The 21,763-nt window shown below is 37.7% G+C and overlaps 2 protein-coding genes across 3 annotated transcripts in view; one reads left to right on the top strand and one right to left on the bottom strand.

The window, feature by feature from the left end:
- The window catches only part of LOC135084867 (FERM, ARHGEF and pleckstrin domain-containing protein 1-like), a 61,940-nt gene extending 48,549 nt beyond the window's left edge, over positions 1-13,391 (bottom strand). For both annotated transcript variants that reach the window (XM_063979607.1, XM_063979611.1), the window contains exons 1-3: positions 13,150-13,391; positions 12,006-12,204; positions 7,332-7,483 (exon numbers count right to left, since the gene is read on the bottom strand). In XM_063979607.1, coding sequence (XP_063835677.1) covers positions 7,332-7,483; positions 12,006-12,084 — 231 coding nt within the window. In that variant the 5' untranslated portion in view covers positions 12,085-12,204; positions 13,150-13,391. The remainder of the gene's footprint in view (positions 1-7,331; positions 7,484-12,005; positions 12,205-13,149) is intronic.
- Positions 13,392-13,721: 330 nt separating this feature from the next.
- LOC135084856 (probable phospholipid-transporting ATPase IIB) lies at positions 13,722-21,468 on the top strand. The gene is made up of 9 exons (XM_063979600.1): positions 13,722-13,938; positions 14,021-14,123; positions 14,286-14,488; positions 14,971-15,213; positions 15,977-16,197; positions 17,117-17,324; positions 19,586-19,808; positions 20,282-20,474; positions 21,027-21,468. The coding sequence occupies exons 1-9, from the start codon at positions 13,886-13,888 to the stop codon at positions 21,266-21,268; spliced, it is 1,689 nt and encodes a 562-aa protein (XP_063835670.1). The 5' UTR covers positions 13,722-13,885; the 3' UTR covers positions 21,269-21,468.
- The last annotated feature ends 295 nt before the right edge of the window (positions 21,469-21,763 follow it).

Raw genomic sequence — 21,763 nt, 5'->3', positions numbered from 1 at the left:
GTTTTGCGTGAAAATGTAAAAAAATATTTATAATACGAGTTTTTACTCGAAGATTTTACTTTTGCGAATCACAAACAATGCTCCGATTTGTTCTAACTTCTAACGCCACCAAAGTTCCTGTAACCTTGTAATTATAGCTTCAAGTGGGAAGGCAGAGGTAAACGTGGGTGTATGATTTATCACGCGTCTCCCAAGGGACAAGGTCTAAGATGGATGCGGTGGGCGTGGACCAACTACATGGCAACAAAAACATTCGGGGAAATATGGCACCCGGACTATGAGAATAACGCCCGATGCTTGCTATGTGAAGCAGAAAATCGAACGCACAGCGTTGAATAGAGCTCTGTGATTGGTTCGTATGTCAGCCTGTGCTTCCACGCGCACTGTGAGACCTAATAGCAGGCCTGTTCATTTCCGCGAGTTTACATCGAAAACAAAACACGCACGATGGCCCACCTACAGGATACTATTCGACAAGGCCTCACATACCAGCGAACATTGACTCTCGCACGCGTATTTTTGTGTATGATGGAAGAAAATAAAGAAAATGGTGTACTAAATACTGTGCAGTAGGTATTTAATTTTTAAGTTGCCTCAAGACACTAAGAGGTAAATAAGTAGTTAATATTATTCATGATAATTCATGCTAAATCCTAAATCATGTATTTCCTCCGCCATTTTCCGCAGTTAGGCACCTCACGTCACATCACTTTACCGAAGTCAGCCCTATAGCTTCGGCGCAGTGCCGATCACTGACGTCTGTCAACAAAATGGTGCTTGACTCTTGAGACAGGCTAAATTACACCATATTAATAATGACATTGAGCATACATTTTTTTAAATACCTTCGCGAAGTAAAACTTCTGTACGTAGTACTTATTATTATTCTGTGCTAATAGTAATGTTTGTGAATACGGGTGTAAGGCCCAGGTATTTTACAACATTTCTTATTTCATTCTACGCGATTAGAGGACCAGATTATATGTAGATACTGTCTAGACTTTTATCAGTTCTCATTTACTGTACCACACTATCTCAGTGAATAAATAATCTTGGAATCTCTTTTTTTTTACAAGTGGTTTTCTAGATGCTGAGTGCAAGACAATACAATCAGTGAGCCAACGTGATGTCATTTGAAATCCATCGCTATAGGTCATCGCTAAAGGCTTTTAAAGGATCTTCCTTACTTTACGGGGACGTAAAATCTGAGTTATATTAGAATATCTAATTTTTGTATTTGTAAATTATTTATTTTAAGATCCTTCACTTGAATTTATGTAATTTACATAATAATATTTTTTTAAAGTTATCAGAGCCATATTCTTGCCGTACTAAGGTTGCGTGAAAAGACACGCTAATACATACAATACGCGTAAATAATCAGGTATTTCTGCACATAAAAATAACTCTTGTCATACTATGATTTAAATTAGGGCATGTAATATCGGAAGGTTTTCAATTCCGATATTAGATCTCAATATCGGAATTCCGATATTAATATCGGAATTGAGTTTATGTGTTATAAATTTTAAATATTTGGTTATATTCGTATAATTTCTCGATTGTATACAGTAAAATAATGATTTTAATCAAAATCTTTAATTTAGTACAAAATAACACTTCTTAAAATTATAATATTGAAGTATTTAAAACTATTTTGTATGTTATGGGTAACCATTGCATTTTGGTAACTGATAAAATGGGCCAATTATGGAAATGGACTAGCAAAAAATTTAAGTGTTTTTGTAAAACAGGTATCAAACAAACTTTTACTCCTTCAACCAATACTGGCGGAACTATTTGTAGAGTCATTCAAGTCACATGTTACAAAAATTTTAGACAGTGGTATAAAATTTGAATATGCTTGTAATTTGTTCCTTTTTGATTACCGATGTACAACTCACAAAACCACGCGGTGTCATCATCGTCATCATTTCAACCCTATGACGTCCACTGCTGAACATAGGCCTCCCCCAATAATTTCCACAATGGCTGGTTGGTGGCGGCCTGCATCCAGCGCTTTCCTGCTACCTTTATGAGGTCGTCGGTCCACCTTGTGGATGGCAGCCTTATGCTGCGCTTTCCGATACGTGGCCTCCACTCCAGAACCTTGTTGCCCCATCGGCCGTCAGTTTTGCGTACTAGGGCGGAATCGCTGGAAGAACTCGGCACAATGCTCGAAGACCTAATCGAGTTTCCCAACAGGTAGGCCTTGGACATGGACAAAACGAAGCTTATGACTATGTTCCGCCCTACCCATTTTCGGTTGGGAGCCTGATTTTCGAGATTGTTGACAAGTATGTCAACCTCGGATAAACGATTCAGCTAAGTAGATTCAATTTCGAGAAAGCGGTAAATCGTCAAATCCTACTCGGCTGGGCCGCGTTCGGGAAACTACACAACATCTTTTCGTCCAAAATACCTCAGTGCTTAAAGACGAAAGTCCTCAAACAATGTGTGTTACCAGTGATAATATACGGCTCGGAAACGTGGCCTCTCAAAGTTGCACAGCGTGCTATGAAGAGGGCTGTGCTTGGTGTTTCTTTACGAGTTCGAATCAGAAATGAGAAGCCCTGTTTACGAACTAAAGTCGCTGACATAGCCCGACGGACTAGCAAGCTGAAGTGGCAATGGGCAGGGCACATAGTACGCAGAACTGACGGGCCATAGTCCAATTTTATTAATGTTTGGAAGGGAGTTGAAATGTCGTTTTTCATTGCTAAGACCAAGTACGGCAAGTGCTAAAATTGTTTTAGAACATGTTATGGTTAATAATTATTTGCAGTGGGACAAAAAGTCATATTGAAAGACATGAGAAAATCATTGGTCTTTGCCAATCATGTACTTTGAGCTTTGTAGCAGGTTATGGCGCTTTTAAACGCTTTGTTTAAAGTCTCAATTAAAACCTTTATCTGATTCCGATATTACGATATTGGGTCGCTCAATATCGGAATTGTAATATCGGATCTCGTCTTCCGAGATTCCGATATTACGAGATTCCGAGATTCCGATATTCATGCCCTAATTTAAATCCTTAGAAATATTAATATTTAAAAGAGCATTTAAAAGAAGACACCATTTTTCATCATAATATTTTCCTGATTAAGTAGGTAATCTAAACATGACTAATATAGCGTACTCTACACTAAAACAAACATACCATAAGAAAGACATTTTTCCTTACATTTCACTCTACAAGCAACTCAAATAAAGGAACAAATTGCCTCTCACAAGTTTTAAAAACCATCAAGCCAGTCAATAGTCACCGACAAGTAAACTAATGGAACTTAAGTGGCGACTAATATCTTGGGCATGTCGCTCGTGCTAGAACAACTTGTAATTAGTTCGGCCAATTAGTGACTTGCGAGTTTCAGACAATCTCAAGACGATGACTGATAGTTACAATCTGAGTAAAATCAATATTCGTGGATTAATCAACACGTAAACAGATTGTATATCCGAGATTCTGGCAGAATATTAAGGCCCGATTCGACCAAACTTTAATCCGAGAATAACTCCTGGTATAACTGGCACATTGACTGTTTCAGATATGGGAAATATGTCAAAACTGACTATTTATTCTGAGATTAATATTTACACTTGTTGGGTCGAATCCACCCGAAATAATGGATTCTATATTATTCAGATGATAACTGTTTCAACTTTTTTAAGGATAGGCGAATACTTGAATAAATTAGTATTCGACTAAAAAGGTCTACCTATAATCAAAATCACCGTAATAATAATTTAGAGTTCCCAAGAGTTGGTTTAACTAGGTTTAGCAGTATTAGTACTACAGTATTAGTACTACAGTATTACTATTCTATTAAATCAGTGTAAATATCCAATGTTTACATGTGATATGTTTCAGTTTAACCAGGCCTGTTCATCTCCGCGAGTTTACATCAAAAACAAAACACGCACGATGGCCCACCTACAGGATACTATTCAACAAGGCCTCACATACGAGCGAACATTGACTCACGCACGCGTATTCTTGTGTATGATGGAAGAAAATAAAGAAAATGGTGTACTAAATACTGTGCAGTATTTAACTGCCTAAATAAAAACACAGAATGTACTTTTTTAAGTTGCCTCAAGACACTGAGAGGTAAATAAGTAGTTAATATTATTCATGATAATTCATGCTAAATCATGTATTTCCTCCGCCATTTTCCGCAGTTTGGCACCTCACGTCACATCATTTTACCGAAGTCAGCCCTAGAGCTTCGGCGCAGTGCCGATCACTGACGTTTGTCAACAAAATGGTGCTTGACTCTTGAGACAGGCTAAATTACACCATATTGTTAATGACATAGAGCATACATTTTTTTAAATACCTTCGCGAAGTAAAACTTCTGTACGTAGTACTTATTATTATTCTGTGGTTTAACCATAACTTAACCAAGATTTCAAACATAACAAATTAATTCACAGAGTTAAATCAACATTCAGATTGGTTGGCTATCCAACTTCGTTTGCTTGGTGATAAGATATCACAGTGGAGTTAAATATAGCAGGTTCTCACGGTATCCCTTAAAATACGGCAAATCGAAGGTCGAAGCTAAATATAGATGCTATTGAAAATACAGAACATATCCGAATAGAGCACTATTGACTGATAATTTATTTACCGCCTGACTTGGAAGCACAACTAAGCTCAGTTTCGAAGCGATGTTGGTTATTTACAGTACACTTAGAGGTTAGCCTAGTTGGTCACGTCAATAAGGAAATGCAGGCGTTTAGTTCGAGTCGTAAATACTTACTTTTATTGCAAAATCGCATATAAATAAGATACCAGTGTTTATAGCTTAACGCCTAGATGTCTGTGCTTTAAACTCTTTAAGTAACGCACCAAGACAGTCGATCGTTGGTGCCTGAAAGCCAGAGGTAAAGATGGTGGTAAACACTGTGGCATTTTATGCCGTAGTTATGAGTTTGTTTTCCCAACAAAAATAGTTGGATTTTTGTTGATTTTTTCACATTAGTGCGTGAGAGAGTGAATGATGGAATTTCGCATGTTCCTTGCACATGTCTCCAACTTAAGCTTACATTGAAACGCTTCATTAGTTTAATTAGTATATTCCAAATTTATGTCAGGGAAAACCCCTACCGATTTCACTTACATCATGCCGATAATGTAATTCCAAATTATCCATTACGTGCTAATGTATTGTTTTGTAAGTAAATAGTCAACTAATTCGACTGGTTAGCGAAGCTTTGAGCCGAGTGCGAATACTAATAGGGTGAAACTTTGCAAGAAACTAGGTACACAATAAAGTTAAAGGTAAATTAGCCAAGAAGTTCTAATTGAACTTGGCAGTAACTGTATAGTGCGTTATATCTAAACTAATATTAAAAAGAGGTTAGATTTATGATTGTTGTTTGTTTGTATTGAGTAAGCTCCGAAATAACTAGACCGATTTGAAAAAATCTTTCACCATTAGAATCCTAGGTGAGAGGTCACTTTATGGGCCGTAATATCCCAGACCTGGCCATAAACAAAATAAGAAAAAGAATCCTAATAGTTTGTTCATTAAAATCACTATACGTATAGTAGCATGTGAGAAAGCTGCGTGTATTTCTGTGGGTATATCCAGCCAGTTTCAATGTGTGCCCGAAATAACAAATTCATTAGACAAGGCAGTTCTTTACTTAGGCACTAAATTGTGTGTGACCGGAATTGTTATATTCCACACACGATAGTGAAAGAAAAAGTAAAAAACCTCACAAAAAATTGATTAGTTAAGGACTACCATGCTTCTTTGAGAGAAAAGGTAAAGAAAGATCTTTACTACCAACTAAAGGGGCAGGTCCCTCACTAGGTGGACTGACGATCTCGTGAAGGTCGCGGGAAGTACCTGGATGCGGGCAACGCAGGACAGGTCGTTATGGAAGGTTTACATCCAGCAGTGGACTTCATTTGGCTGAAACGAACACTACTTAACTAAAAACTCGTCCTTTTTAATCAGGGGTTAAACACCAAATTAAAACAAATAAGACAAGAGTTTAGCACTAAATAACGGTAAACTAAACAGTGCGATGGCATGTAACGTAGCCTTTAGCATTCGGCACTCGTCTGAAATGGACTCGAGCAGCTTAGCATTCCATCGGGCTGCCTGCACCGCATATTTCGGCACAACCAATGTTTTCGTGAAACTATTCGCGAATAAACATGTTTTACATGATAAATATGCAGGTATTATGTAATAGTCACAATATAGCACCTATTACAAGACATTATATGCCACAAGTTACCTTTATGTGCCATTGTCTTAATTCAATCAAGACATTCGTCGAGACTTTTATTTTGTATGCACGTCATTCAAGAAACTCACTCGGCGTTATTTATTTTGGATATTCAAAAACTTTAAAATTATTTAAAAGTAGAGTAAAGGTGGTACTTGTTTTGCTGAAGTAACGTAAATAAATCCTAATATTCTAAAATACTATTCTGTTATGTACACAAAGCAAAGTTTTGAGGATTTTAGAATAATAAGTGAGCAGTCTTACAGGCACGGAAAATTACAACTTTGAGGTTCAATAAATTTTACAGTTACGGGCCGGCTGAAATAGAAGGTACCTGAAAATTCTGAAATGGTTCCGAAACACCTGGCGCACCACTTTTGTGACCAAACTTGGCTTAACTCACTGCCATTCAATCTAGATTCGTCAACAGTCATAAACAGGCGATATACCTAGATGACGTAATGGCACCTAATAAAAGACCAAAACAATAAAATAAGGCACGTCACAGGACGTTCCAACATTATAGCGCTTACGTCATATGTATGTACATATGACGTGAATAATGTTATTCACCGTAGTATGAATCCCAAGCCCATAAAGGACAAATAACCAACAACAGGTGAGAGACATTGTCACCATCGCCGTTATACAGCTCTATTAACCTTTGTATCGCTCTCGGTTAGATTCTAAACTCGGAGGTGAGATCATGATGCTTATTGCTTAGATTTTGAGTACACTGAGAGCATTTTCAACATAGTAAACAAAACGATTCGCGAGATTGTAAACCGCTGTTTTAATATTGCTTGTGGTCTTCGTTACATTTTATAATTTAGAAACTTATCAGATAAGGTTCTGGAGAGCCTTAAACTTTTCTTAAATATGTAAAGTGTTAAATAACGCTGCTTAGCGAATCCCGGAATGTGACAAATACTCAAAATATGTAAAATTATAAAAATCGCGTTCACATGATGTATTGAAAAAAAGCCCACATCCAGTAGATAACCAATGCTCTACAACTCTACTATAACGCGGCGATAGGTACCCGTTCTATTTGGCGAAACCTTAAACTAAAGCGCACATACCTGTATCTGGAACATGGATATGGAGTCATCCAGCATTTGCACCCTGACGGCGAGCATCTTGCCGCCCTTTTTTGGCGTCGCCGGCGGCGTGCGTGACCCGCCGCCGGCGCCATCCACGCCGGCCGGCGTGCTGGCGGAATGATGCATCCGACCTGAAAATGAACCTAGTTATTCATCTGGTAATGGTTTTTTTAAAGAATAGTCCAGTAGGTCTAGGATGCGCGCCGCGATAAGCGTTTATCACGCCATTTTATCGATTTTACGCGATAAGATAATTTGTCGTCTAAAATCATCGATAAGATTTTATCACGGCGCGCATTTTAGCCCGGCTGGTAACCTCTTGTAGTAAGCTAAATATGCTTGTGTTACGATTGGGTTCATCACAATAGTCCAGCGGCGTAGCGGGGATCGAACCCGCTTTCCTCGGATCCGAGACACTGACACCATTGGGGTATTGTCGTTTTAAATATTGTCATTAATTATATCATGTCATAATGATACTTTTATAAACTAGTCTCCGAAACATCAACAGGCTATTAAGAGCTGTACAATAACAGGATGAAGAAGGCGATATCTCCAGCGTAGTTACTGATAGCAATATCAAATGAAGTCGACACAAAACCTACTGTTATTTAGGTGGTCAGATTTCGATGTAATGAAACAACTGATTATCTTATTATCACACAATTAACCTAGCAAGATTATGTAAATGTAAATGCATGTTGGATTCATTAGTGACCTGTATTTATGGTAATTTAAGTGGTAATGGTAACTGGGGTTCAGCAAAGTGCACTGTAGTGCGTTAATGTCACTGAGAACTCAATGATATCAGCAGATAACCAAGTGATTGGAATGATGTAATTAGGTATAGTCAACAGCAAAAGTTGATAGAGCTAGATTTTGGCAAACCAAATAATCTGACTTTTAAAAATGGGAAGTAGCTGCTATAAATGGCACTATCTACTTGAATAGCCAGCATTATTACATTTAGATACAAATTTATAAAATACAAAATCTGCTTCTGGTTTAGGCATGAGTATGCGCATTCAAATTGGTTGATTTCCATATTGAACCAATCACAGAAAATAACTTATAATTTAATTAATAAATCCATGGATACTTGTCATAATAAGGAATTGACACTACAGTTTTAAAGCTAAAAATTTAATATTTAATTTAAATGTATTTCCTCAACTGCAGATAATAAAGTAAAATAAAAATTAATTTTGATATCAAAGTAGGCAGGTGGGTCATTCCATCGTTTCGGGTGTTACGTTCGTACACACATATTCAACAATTTCATGTATTTTGAAATAGTATTTTAATAATGTTAGTGCCTTAATCTGTCCGTTTTTAGTTGTTTTATTTAAATAATAAAGTTTGTACAGCTTAGAATGTAGGATAACGAAAATATGAGTCGAAAAGTGTGCGTTTCGGGCGTTACGAGATTTTGCCTCTATGTTCCGACTGTTGCTGCATTTACTCGAGATTTAGCGAATTTTCTTAAGGAATCATACCTAAAACTTACAGGACTTCTAAAGTATGAAATTTAAAAACCATGTAACATACAATCACTGTTAAATAAAACGTTTTACTATTTTTTTATAAATTTTTTCTTTGTTTCGGGTGTTACAATGGTTTTGTTTCGGGTATTACGAGTACGAAAATTCAACGCGTTTTATCGATAAAATCGGTGTTTTATTAGTATCTAGGTACTACAAAATAAAAAGTACAACAAATAAACACAATTAGAGCGAATTCTGGTTTGAAATTACAAAGCAGCTTTTTTTAAAAAATATACAAAGTTCAAGTTTAATTTTTCCTCAGAATATAGCTTTTTCCATTGTTTTTGGCTTGAAATAGCATTACTTTAATTTCTAATTACGATATTTATTGGAAATGTCAAACATCGACACTTTTTAGCAATACCATAATTTTAGTGTAAAGTCGACATTTCAAAAAAGTCTTAAATTGAGAAATATGACTCTTTTTCCGATTCCAGCGCTAGTGGGAGGTCAAAGGACCCTCACAGTAATACTTTTTCACTTCTCCAAGCAATATACACACAATATCGACACATAAATAAAAATGTAATACCCGAAACGTTTCGGGTGTTACAGTTTTTAATAGAGATGAAACGGATATCCGGTAACTATCCGGTAGGCCGGATATCCGGCCTGAATTTACTATTCGGCCGGATACCGGATAGTAACTCACTATCCGGCCGGATACCGGATATTAAAAAACTACGACAATTTCCTATTAAGAAAATTAAATACATTAATCTTTGAGGTAAACATCAATAAAAGGCTTATAATATGAAAATGAAAAAACATTTATTTAGTATCTTTTAAGTTAACATATGGTTGCAAGTGGCTGGGGTCTCCTTTTAAGTATAATACCTGTGTTAGGAGGCCCCGCTCTTTCATAAAGTTACAAATATACATAACTAGCTTTCCGCCCGCGGCTTCGCCCGCGTGGAATTTTGTCTGTCACAGAAAAACTTTATCGCGCGCGTCCCTGTTTCAAAAACCGGGATAAAAACTATCCTATGTTCTTTCCCGGGACTCAAACTATCTCTATGCCAAATTTCATCAAAATCGGTTGCGAGGTTTAAGCGGGAAAGCGTAACAGACAGACAGACAGACAGACAGACAGACAGAGTTACTTTCGCATTTATAATATTAGTTGGGATTAAGTTAAACAAGCCACAAAAACTCACAAGTACGTATTAGGTACTAGTACTAGAATAACGCTAGATATCATTAAAGTTTTGGTTACATTCAATAGTTTTATAATGACGGCTTTTATTTAAAGTCCAAAAAGTTACAAAAAGCCATATTAAGGCCTTTAAAAAAACTAATTTCTTTTTCTGGGCTATTCACTCTAATGACGAATCTATAATAAAAGAAAGTCGTGTTAGTTACTCCACTTATAACTCAAGAACGGCTGAACCGATTTAGCTGAAAATTGTCAGGGAGGTAGTTTAGAGCCAGGAGAAGGACATAGGATACTCTTTATCCCGTTCGAAATTAAAAAAAAAGTCTGCTTATTTATTGCCATTAAGGCGGAACAAAGTTCGCCGGGTCAGCTAGTAGTAAATATCTGTTAAGTCGAAATATTGCCAATTAAAATAGGCGATCTTTTTTTCACTGATGGTCTGATGTCATGATGCAGTTCAGTCAGATTATGCAGCAAGTTAACTAATTTAATTTTCGCTATTCAATTACACACTCACGATGGCAACCGAAATCGCCTGAATTGATCTGCCCCCTAGACTTGTGGCAAAATCTGACATTCTATTCGGACTGATTCGATTTTCGAAAAGTGTGACTAGTCTAGTCTACTAATAGACCCACTGATCGCGTTAGAAGCACATGTGCGGCGCTAAACTCGTCACGACATGCAACGAGACAATGGGCCAACTATCCGGCCGCCGGATATCCGGCTATCCGGCCTAGCAGCTGGCCGGATATCCGGTATCCGGTATCCGGCCAAACAACTATCCGTTTCATCTCTAGTTTTTAATCATGAAAGAAACATACTAAATTAGTATCATGCTCAGATATTAGTTAGTATTTGAAATCATTACTACCATGACCTTACTTTTACCAAATATTGTTAACCTAATCCATGTGCAAGGTACAATAAATAATAAAACAAATACCTGTTTTTCTGTTTCGGGTGTTACATCGCCGAAGTAACAAGAAAATACACTTAAAACTTGATGATTATCAATTTTTTTGGGACTATGACGTTATCTACCAATACTATGATAAATACCCTCAAATCATATAGTGGCAAAACGTTTCACAGATTGATAGTTTTTTTTAAATCGTATTACTAATAATTAATTAGAGAGAAAATGATCAGTCAGACAATTGACTTAAGTATAGACTTTGAAGACTAATAACTTAAAAATCACTTGTTTCTTTCAGATTTTTTTTGTTGCACATTATAATTTGGAATGTATACTTTCAAAATTCATCAGATTTAATGCGAAAAGAACATATTTAGTTTTTCACCCTCGGTAACATTTGTCATGGAATGACCCAGGTCAAATGTGTAATATTTTGTAATTAAATTGTATTAAAAATTTCCTGAACACAATCAATTTCATTGTAATGAAGTGAGTCAAAATGTATGGACCATCATCCTTACATGAATCACCGATAATGTATGGAATAAAAAAACATGTTTCTTTTTCAAAAATTAAATTATAGCATGATTAAGTTACAAAAAACAATGTATTTTCTAGCTTATAGGTACAGCTACATAATGGTTTAGCTTGAGTATAGTGAGCATGTAGCTTGCTTTATTAGCTAAAATAGGTAATAGGCATAGTATAGAAAAAGTAGTTTTAACACACCTTGGTTTGTCATCTCAATATTAAGTGTATCAATGTTCAGTTTGAAGAGTTACTGTTATTGTGTGTTCCATCCTTGAAGAATAATAACAACATTACTTTTCCATTGATATTGTTATATTTGTTGTTATAATGTTAAAAGGAATAGCTGTGTAGCCTCTCTGTAGTTACAGAAAAAAAAACATAATAGAAAAAAATAAAGGCAAAATAAATAAAATAATTAGGTAGGTACTTAATAAATTAATTTTAATATTGTTTTAAAAAAATACCATGGTTAATTTTGTTATTGGAATAAAAAACAAACTTACCAGGCAGGGTGTGATAGCCAATAGTGGACAGATGTCCGGTGGAGTTACAGCTACCGGGCGGAAGGTCAGATTCCATCATACTGACGTTTTCTCGCACTGTTTTATTTGTAAACTCTTGACGGCACTTCTTGATTGCATTGTTCTAACTATGTTAGGCATTTATTGCTATTTTCTCTTCTAATTGTTAACAATTTATTGCCTGTGAGAGAATAATGTATTGTGTTATGTATAATTGTAGGATCTAATTTAAATGCTCTCATATTACTTTTAATCATAAAATATTTAAATAAAAAATCTATTTGAGCTCTATTTGTAGGAAATCATATTTTCAATCATGATAAATTAATTCATTCTGTTTTAAATGCATTGATAACTAAATGTAAGTAATATTAGCTCATCTATATATATAAAAGAAAGTCGTGTTAGTTACTCCACTTATAACTCAAGAACGGCTGAACCGATTAAGCTGAAAATTGTCAGGGAGGTAGTTTAGAGCCAGGAGAAGGACATAGGATACTTTTTATCCCGTTCGAAATAAAAAAAAAGTCTGCTTATTTATTGCCATTAAGGCGGAACAAAGTTCGCCAGGTCAGCTAGTATTCAATAATATTCATAGAATAAAAGCAGACAAAAATCCCTGAACTGCTCAAAACATAAATAAGGATTCTAAAATCCATATCAGAAGATGATCAGAAGATCTGATGGTCATAGACCTCCATAATACCTTTATCAGACATGAATAAAATCCACACACAACCACTTCCCCACCTCACCCAGCCACTGGCACTAAACAAACAAGTTCATTTCCAACTTATCACTCACAGCACAATTCAAATTTAATTTTCACCAAATTTCAAAATTTGCAACCAGAACCGGCGGCGCCCTACTTTACACCCTTAGACATAAATAGTTAGCTTCAATGCATTAACCAGAAAATAGGTCAACGGAGGTGTGCCCGGTCGCTATGACAGAGACAGACGCACTGCCTAGCGCCTTCGCCGGTCGCGGCGCATCAGAATCTAATAAGACCCTTGCAAATTTAATTACTACGGCTACACCTGGCAGCACAACTACACACACAACCATTAATTCTCAGCGTACATCCACAATAAACATTACAACATCGCTATAAGTCGCATCTTACTTTCTAACAAACTGATGGAGAGAAACGACGCATCGGAGTTTTATTCCTATCTCTCGTCAGTCACAACAGGCACATTCATTGATTTAAAAGCTCACGTGACACCAACTAGTTAACACTCATTTATATTTGTATAGATTACTGTTGTATTGTGTTAATTACCACTTAAAGTCCATTATTTATGTTATTCACGACTGAAACACAGTAAATACACTTTACACACCCAAAAATGTCTGTCCGCCATATTTATTTACCTATTTCAGTCTTGCCAATACTGAAAATTTAAACGTCACTTCAAAAAACCGGTATTGTTTGAAAAAAATACAAGCTAAAATTCAGCTAAAATAAATAAAAACCAGTTTCATACCACATAACTAAGCTTAAAAATGTAAGAAAATGTGACGAAATAATTTTTAAAATAAAAGCTCCCGTAATAAGGGTTTAAAAATTATTAAAAAAATACATTGTTTAATTGAGCTATCATATTAACACCGGTTTTTTACCACTAGTGCCATGACAGCTAGTGGTTTATAGCTCAAAAAATGTCTATGATACCTTCCCTCCCCCTCCCCTGCTTTGCTGTCAAACAGAGGAGAACTTTACGTTGCTTTGTGTTTTTTTCGTGTTTATAAACTTTTCCGTTTATTTTTATTGCATGAATTAATTATTTTAGAGATCTTCTATAGAATTGTATAATGCCTAAACATTGTGTGTTAGTGACCAAGTTTGCAGCGTAAAAATGGAAACTACCCCGCTTATCACAAGGCCTAAGAAGAAATCCTTATGGTCAAGGTACGGATGATCAATACGTATCAGATGAATGTTTTCCTTTGTTTAATTAATAATTGCTAAGATAAATATATTTTCTTTATAGGTTATTGTTCTCAAGATTCCGGACTAAAGAGTTGAGCTCTAGAATTATTTATTTAGGACAGATTCCTGAAGAAGAGTATCCTCCCAACTATGTCTGTAATCAAGTGAGTATTTATGACCTCAATTGAAACTGATTGCGATCTAATTTGATGTCAGATTTATGCTAATACACTCTTCATGCCATTCTTACAATAATCAGTTGTATATTTTAAGACTGACCTAATTATTGAGAATAAAAATTAACAGATTAAATTATATTGTTTTAGAAATACAACATCATCACATTTCTGCCTCTGGTGCTGTACGAACAGTTCAAATTCTTCCTCAACATGTATTTCCTGGTGATGGCAGTGAGCCAGTTTATTCCCAGCATCCGTATTGGGTATTTGTACACATATTGGGGTCCGCTGTGTTTTGTACTGGCTGTTACACTGTTTAGGGAGGCTGTTGATGACTTTAGAAGATTTAGGTAAGCATTAGTTTAGTTAATATTGATATGTAAAAGCCATGGAAGAAGTTGGAGGAGGCCTTTGCCAGAAGGTAGACTGAAATAAGAGACATTCTGTAAAAGTTTTTATGTGTGGTTTTTCTGTCAGTGTTATTACTTTATCTTTAGAAAGTGATAACTGTAAAATGTTTATATTTTCAGAAATAAAAAAGCTTTATCATTATTAATTTATTATCAAAAGTAACTTTTTGTAATGTAAAAAAATATGTATATTGAATTAAATTGCTACTTAGTCACTATGAGATAAGAAACAATAACGTTATAATATAGGTGCTAACTTATAAGCAATTTCAGGCATCCATCATGTGATGGATGATTCAATGTCCATTATAGTAATAATGTTGCTTTAAAATGAATGCTTATTTTTCTGTATTGTTAAGAAATTATAATAAGCTCTTTGCATGTTACAAAGATAATTTTTAAAATGCCATATTTTATTTAAGGAGGGACAGAGAAGTCAACAGACAACGTTATGAACGAATAGTACTAGACTCACCTGTAGACGGATACAGGCCATTCATCACAGAACAGGTGTCTGCATCGGCCCTCCGTGTTGGAGATATAGTAATGCTTCACAAGGGTCAACGTGTGCCAGCAGACATGATTCTATTACGAACCAATGAAACTATGGGCACAGTATTCATACGCACAGACCAACTTGATGGAGAAATTGATTGGAAATTGAGGTAGGTTGAAGCTAAAATATACAACAAAAACAGGTTTAGAAGCCAGCACACTAAAACAAAGCCTAAAAAAGAAAAGTATTTAGTGATACTTATTGCATATTAATGATAATAATGAATGTGAGGTTTTTCCTGTAAATAAAATCAGGGACGACGTCAGAATTGCAATATGTTTTTAATTAAAAGTTATATACTGTGTTTACATAGGAGATACTTGTAACAACAAAACTATAAGGAAACTAGTTGTTATCAGTTTGCTATTTTGTATCAACATTAGTCATACTACTAGCTCCAGTAATACAGTCAAATATAAACATATTGATATGAGGATTCATGTGAATGAATTTTATCTGGGAAAATAGCTGTAATTATATCTTAATTATATGTTGTTTATTATTAATTGTCCGTTTACTATTTGATTTGATAATAAATTGTCACGGTCACTGGCCTAGGTGATGACCTAAAATTACCTGCATCTTTAAAATGAAGTTTTGGTGTATTGCAGTCCACAAATTTTAAATTGACCTTTTAATAAATGTACCAACTTGTTTAATATGACTTTGACCTTCAATTCAAGTGCTTCTCATTAAAGTCAGCCAGTTGTTTTACCTGTCCCAAAAACTGTAAACTTTTTAATTAAATAACACACTTTTATATGTTTATGAATTAATAATAAATAAACATTTTACACATTTATACCATTTGTGTACTTCATTCAATATTACTTTTATAACAAATATAATTACATATATCAATTAAATTCCAGAATCCCCTTGCCTTCAACACAAAAGCTACCCACCGATGCTCACCTACTCGACATCAACGCTAAGATATTCGTCGAGAAGCCGGAGAAAGACATACATTCGTTTATCGGGACTTGCACAAGACTGGATGAGGAGGAAATGGACTCGCTAGATATTGAGAACACTCTGTGGAGTGGCAGTGTGGTGGCATCTGGACAGGCTACTGGACTGATCATATACACAGGTACATCGTTCGTTTCAGCCCAAAGACGTCCACTGCTAAAGCCTGGTCCGTGAGCACGTAGAATCCCGTCCAATGACCCCAAGCTACCCATCCTTATCGCTCGCGCGTAATTATATTGCTGTCGCGACTGTGCGACGCGCGCCCGCAGTGAGTGTGCGAGCGCGACAGCAACATAATTACGTGCGAGCGACAAGGATGGGCAGCTTGGGGTCATTGGATTGGACCAGGCTTTAGACAAAGGCCTCCCCAAGGATTTCCACAACGACCGGTCCTGCGCCGCCCGCATCCAGACACCTCCCGCGACCTCCACCAGATTGTCGGTCCACCTAGTGAAGGATCTGCCTACACTGTCTTCCGGCCCGTTGTACACAGGTACATATACACAACGAAAGGAATATTAACTGGTATGTGCACAAGGTTTTACAGTATTGACTGGTATGTGCACAACTGCACATTATGGAGCAAGAGCAAGTCACATATTCGAATTATGTTAATAGTATGAGAAGCACTTGAAACTTATTTTTCCTTTATGAGTATTTCGTGAATAGACAGACACTACCTGTAGGCCTAAGATGCGCGCCGCGATAAGCGGTTATCACGCCATTTTATCGATTTTGGCCATACATTTTGACGTTGATAAAAGTTATCACGGCGCGTTTCTTAGGCCTACTGGTAATAAAAAAAGACATACTGGTACAAGCACTGATTTTTTCCAAACACGAAAACTAGCCCACCTGAATTCTTATTCCGTATTTTGGTACTAACTGTAATTTAGCACAGTATTATTATATTTATTTATTTATTTATATAATTAATATGAGTATTTCGTGAGTAGAGAGATATTACAAGGTACAACGAAAACTAGCCCAGCTAAATTTAATAAATTATTTAGTACAATATTATTATTATTACCTCACAGGCAGCGAGACCCGCAGCGTGATGAACAACGCAGCGCCCAGATCTAAAGTGGGAAGACTGGACCTGCAAGTGAACAACTTGACCAAAGTGCTGTTTGTGGCCACAGTCATGATCTCAGTCCTCCTGATCGTGCTGAAAGGCTTCAACGGGCCCTGGTTTGGGTTCTTATTCCGATTCGTGCTACTGTTTTCGTATATCATTCCTATCAGGTAAGATGTTCTAAGCGCGAGTACTGCATCCGATCTGAATCTGAGAAGTGTCAGTTTGAAGTAGTAGTATTTGTTAAAGAGTTCACAAAGGACAATGACCAAAAATGTATGGAGTCTGGTCCAAATGTCCACCACTAACGAGACCTATGTAGTAAAATAGTCTACTAAATACTGATTCATTATAACCAAACCGGATTCAAAAATAAGCTGTCAGTAAAAAGTTATGACTGAATAAAAAGTCATGTTTTTTACCTTTTCATCTGAAATATGTTCTTGATATCATTCTATCCATCGCACATTTTGGATTAATCTATGCATGTTATGTCATATCGCTTAGTGCGCCATGTTAGATTCTCGCTAAAAGAAAAAAAATAAACTCAGAAGAAAGACAACAATATTAGGAATTATGGTCGGGTGGTCGCTGCTCCCCCATATTGGTTATAGGGTGATGTTATACAGGGTGTTACTTTGCATTCTTGCCATATTTACAGAGGTTACTATATTACTGATACTGAACACAAATCCGTAAAAAAATAATGCCCGAAATTTTTTTTTTTAATCTTGAGTATTTTATTTTATCGACAATCTGTTAAACACACCACTAATTATCGTAACGCATGCACATCACTTGTTGGCGATGGCGATGGAGACTTTTTTACTTTTTATTGTATTTTTAAATATCTATTGCAATCTATTGTCTTTAAAATGTCTTTTTGACACTTGTAAAAAACTGAGAAATCCATCAAACACAAATCACGTTATAAATAATACAAAAATGTCTGAAGTGTATTCAAACAACGAATAATTTAATCAAAATGGTGCTTGGAGTGTCTGCAAGACGTCTTAGACGAAATGCTTGATGACGTACCCTTAGTGTTACACCAAATGCTCTACTACCAGCAGGATGGTGCTCCCCCACAATAAGGACATCAAGTGCGCGAATAATACGTTTGGTGAACAGTGGATTGGACGAGGGGCTTTCCAGTAGCTTGGCCACCGCGATCCTCGGACCTGACACCAATGGATTTTTGGAGTGACTTGAAACGACTGGTATGCGCAGAAGAGATAAACAGTGTAAACGCGTTACATGAAAGGATTGTTTTAGTTAAACTGTGCTACAAAACGTTTATGTGTTGCGAAAACTAAAGCGAAAAACCTACGCTTCGCCGTGCTAGACTGTGCCTTCATCAGAACGGAGGACACTTTGAACACTTACTTCGCAGTACGTAAACTTTGTAAGTAGGAACTTATGAATAAATAATTAATTGTGAATAAGGTGATTTCATTTCATACTTAATTTATTAATTTGTAAAAATAGGATACAATGTTGTAAATTAATTGAAACCCTATTAATTATTACGTATTTTTGACGGTCCTAAGCCCGTAAAGTAGAAAGGAAAATCTGAAATCAACTAAAGAGTATTTTAAAATAGTTATTATGACTGGATAAAACGGCTGGTACCCAAAGCCATAAAATTAAGAACTAGGCCACGCCCACTAGGTTTATTCCACTTGCACCTGTAGAACGTGCGAGACAAAATTGGATTATTCCAATTTGTACTGAAAAACCAAATTTACTAAAATCTTAGTGTACTTCCTTTATGGGAGTCTCTTGTTTATCTTAAATAATAGGTATTGTTACCTACTTTTATCTCTGTGAATATGGCAAGAATGCAAAGTAACACGGTGTATAATCTAAAACCATCCTTGATAAATGGGCTACTCGTAACAAAAATAATTTTTCAAATCGGACCAGTAGTTCCTGAGATTAGCGCGTAAACTACTACAATTATTCATACAGTCATAACTTTTTACTGACAGCTTATTTTTTTTTCGTCCCATACTGAAAGTTAATCTCTATTTAATGGACTATAAGCCAATATAGGTCTCATTAGTGGTGGACATTTGGACCACTTTTGGTCATTGTCCTTTGGGTCAAATGCAGTAATCAGCCAAAATCTTTTATCTGATTTGCACACACAAATATTTTTCATCTCCCATCAGTATCATTCTAGATCTAGACAGTGAACAGTTCTAGGTTCGATATTTTGGCCATTTCAGTCATGAACTACCTATCGTATAACATCTTTTACTATTATCTTCTTTCTCAATATCTATATCGCAGTAAGATAGACAAAGCCGTAATATATGTAGTTATATCCCTAGGGATATCTATCTTACTGCGACATCTACATTATATACTCGTTCATAAACTCTGAATTATGACAGAGTAAAAAAAATCAAATCTCACTTTATTACAGCTTACGAGTAAACCTGGATATGGGCAAGGCGTTCTACTCGTGGACAATCCAGCGCGACAAGCAGATAGAAGGCACGGTCATGAGGTCCACCACCATACCTGAAGAACTCGGCAGGATACAGTACCTCCTAGCAGACAAGACTGGAACCCTCACGAAGAATGAGATGGTCTTCCAGAAACTACATTTAGGAAACGCGCTGTTTGATAAAAATAACTTTCATGAGGTAAGAATTAATTTCAAGTGGCAGTGGGCGGGGCACATAGCTCGCAGCTGATGACAGTTGGGCAGAAAAGTTCTCGAGTGGCGATCACGAGTCAGAAGACGTAGTGTGGGCAGGCCTCCCACTAGGTGGACCGACGATCTAGTGAAGGTCACGGGAGGTGCCTGGATGCGGGTGGAGCAGGACCGGTCTTTGTGGGCCTTTGTCCAGCTGTGGACATCATTCGGCTGAAACGAACGAAGAATTGATTGTTTGCAGATGTGAATTTGTGGAATTGTCGACTGTAATTTCTTTTTTTTAGCAACGAAAGAATGAACGAAATTTTTATGAACGAAAACACTTCATACCAGGAGTCCATGTAAACTGGTTTCAAAGTAGCGTTTTGTTAAAACTGTGTTGTGTCACTTCATTTATTCTGTTACTTAGAGGTAGGTTTACACTTTTGTACAATAATTATAGGTTTACTTCCTTTTTAGGTGGAAGCTCTCCTAACCCAATACATAACCAACGAAGAGCCCTCCTTACCAACGTCGCCCACAGGCGAAGGGGGCGAAGTCCTAGCGCCTACGCCGCGACAAGTGTGGCAGTGTGTGATCGCGTTAGCACTATGCCATAACGTTACACCTGTGTATGAGGTGGAAGAGAGACAAGTCGATGATTCGCAGTCGGGTGAGTGGATGTTATTAAAGGAGAGATTTTTATGGAGTTGAACTCTAATTGATTTATTTGAACAACTGAAATTATAAGCATATTTTTTTAATTCTCTGTATCTGTTATTTTTAGTGTTACTTTTGGGAATTCGTCTTTTTGATTAGCTCGTCTCATCATAAAATGCTTATTACACCAATATTTGCCTCTGTCGAGTTTCGTATCCCTAAGGCTGGTTTTAGAATCGTGCTGATGCACGCTGACCGTCGGCGCTGAGAGCCGAAATGTATTAAGGCTGGTTTTAGAATCACGCTGACCGTCAGCGCTGACAGCCAAAATGTATGAAGCGTCGGCGCCGAGCGATCAGCGTCACACAGCAACGTTCCCTTCAATTACATACATTTTGATTTGTCAGCGCCGACGATAAGCGAGCGGTCAGCGCGATTCTATAACCCGCCTTAGGAGCCCTGACGAACGCTGACCGTCGGCGCTGAGAGCCAAAATGTATTAAGTGTCAGCACCTATGATCAGCCAATCAGCGCGATTCTAAAACCCGCCTGTCTATTCTGTCAGACATGGCAAGCTCTGTGGTGTCGGAGAGCTGTGGCGGCGCGGTGCCGCAGCAGCAGCTGTGCGACTACCAGGCCGCCAGCCCCGACGAGGTGGCGCTCGTCAAGTGGACTGACATGGTGAGTGCTCGGCGTCGCCCTGTGCGCCCGGCCCTTGCACAGTGCCTGTGTCGCGGCAGCAGCTGTGCGACTACCAGGCCGCCAGCCCCGACGAGGTGGCGCTCGTCAAGTGGACTGACATGGTGAGTGCTCGGCGTCGCCCTGTGCGCCCGGCCCTTGCACAGTGCCTGTGTCGCGGCAGCAGCTGTGCGACTACCAGGCCGCCAGCCCCGACGAGGTGGCGCTCGTCAAGTGGACTGACATGGTGAGTGCTCGGCGTCGCCCTGTGCGCCCGGCCCTTGCACAGTGCCTGTGTCGCGGCAGCAGCTGTGCGACTACCAGGCCGCCAGCCCCGACGAGGTGGCGCTCGTCAAGTGGACTGACATGGTGAGTGCTCGGCGTCGCCCTGTGCGCCCGGCCCTTGCACAGTGCCTGTGTCGCGGCAACAGCTGTGCGACTACCAGGCCGCCAGCCCCGACGAGGTGGCGCTCGTCAAGTGGACTGACATGGTGAGTGCTCGGCGTCGCCCTGTGCGCCCGGCCCTTGCACAGTGCCTGTGTCGCGGCAGCAGCTGTGCGACTACCAGGCCGCCAGCCCCGACGAGGTGGCGCTCGTCAAGTGGACTGACATGGTGAGTGCTCG

This window comes from Ostrinia nubilalis, chromosome 2 (assembly GCF_963855985.1).
Source record: "Ostrinia nubilalis chromosome 2, ilOstNubi1.1, whole genome shotgun sequence".
Lineage (NCBI taxonomy): Eukaryota > Metazoa > Arthropoda > Insecta > Lepidoptera > Crambidae > Ostrinia > Ostrinia nubilalis.
Note: the sequence above shows the minus strand (reverse complement) of the source record. Positions and strands in the feature narration are given on the sequence as shown.

Excerpts from the sequence above, each read along its gene's own strand:
- LOC135084856 (XM_063979600.1), top strand. The coding sequence starts at position 13,886 with ATGGAAACTACCCCGCTTATCACAAGGCCTAAGAAGAAATCCTTATGG. Across the intron at positions 14,124-14,285 it reads CCAACTATGTCTGTAATCAA|AAATACAACATCATCACATT; the intron begins GTGAGTATTTAT and ends ATATTGTTTTAG. Across the intron at positions 17,325-19,585 it reads TCGTATATCATTCCTATCAG|CTTACGAGTAAACCTGGATA; the intron begins GTAAGATGTTCT and ends ACTTTATTACAG.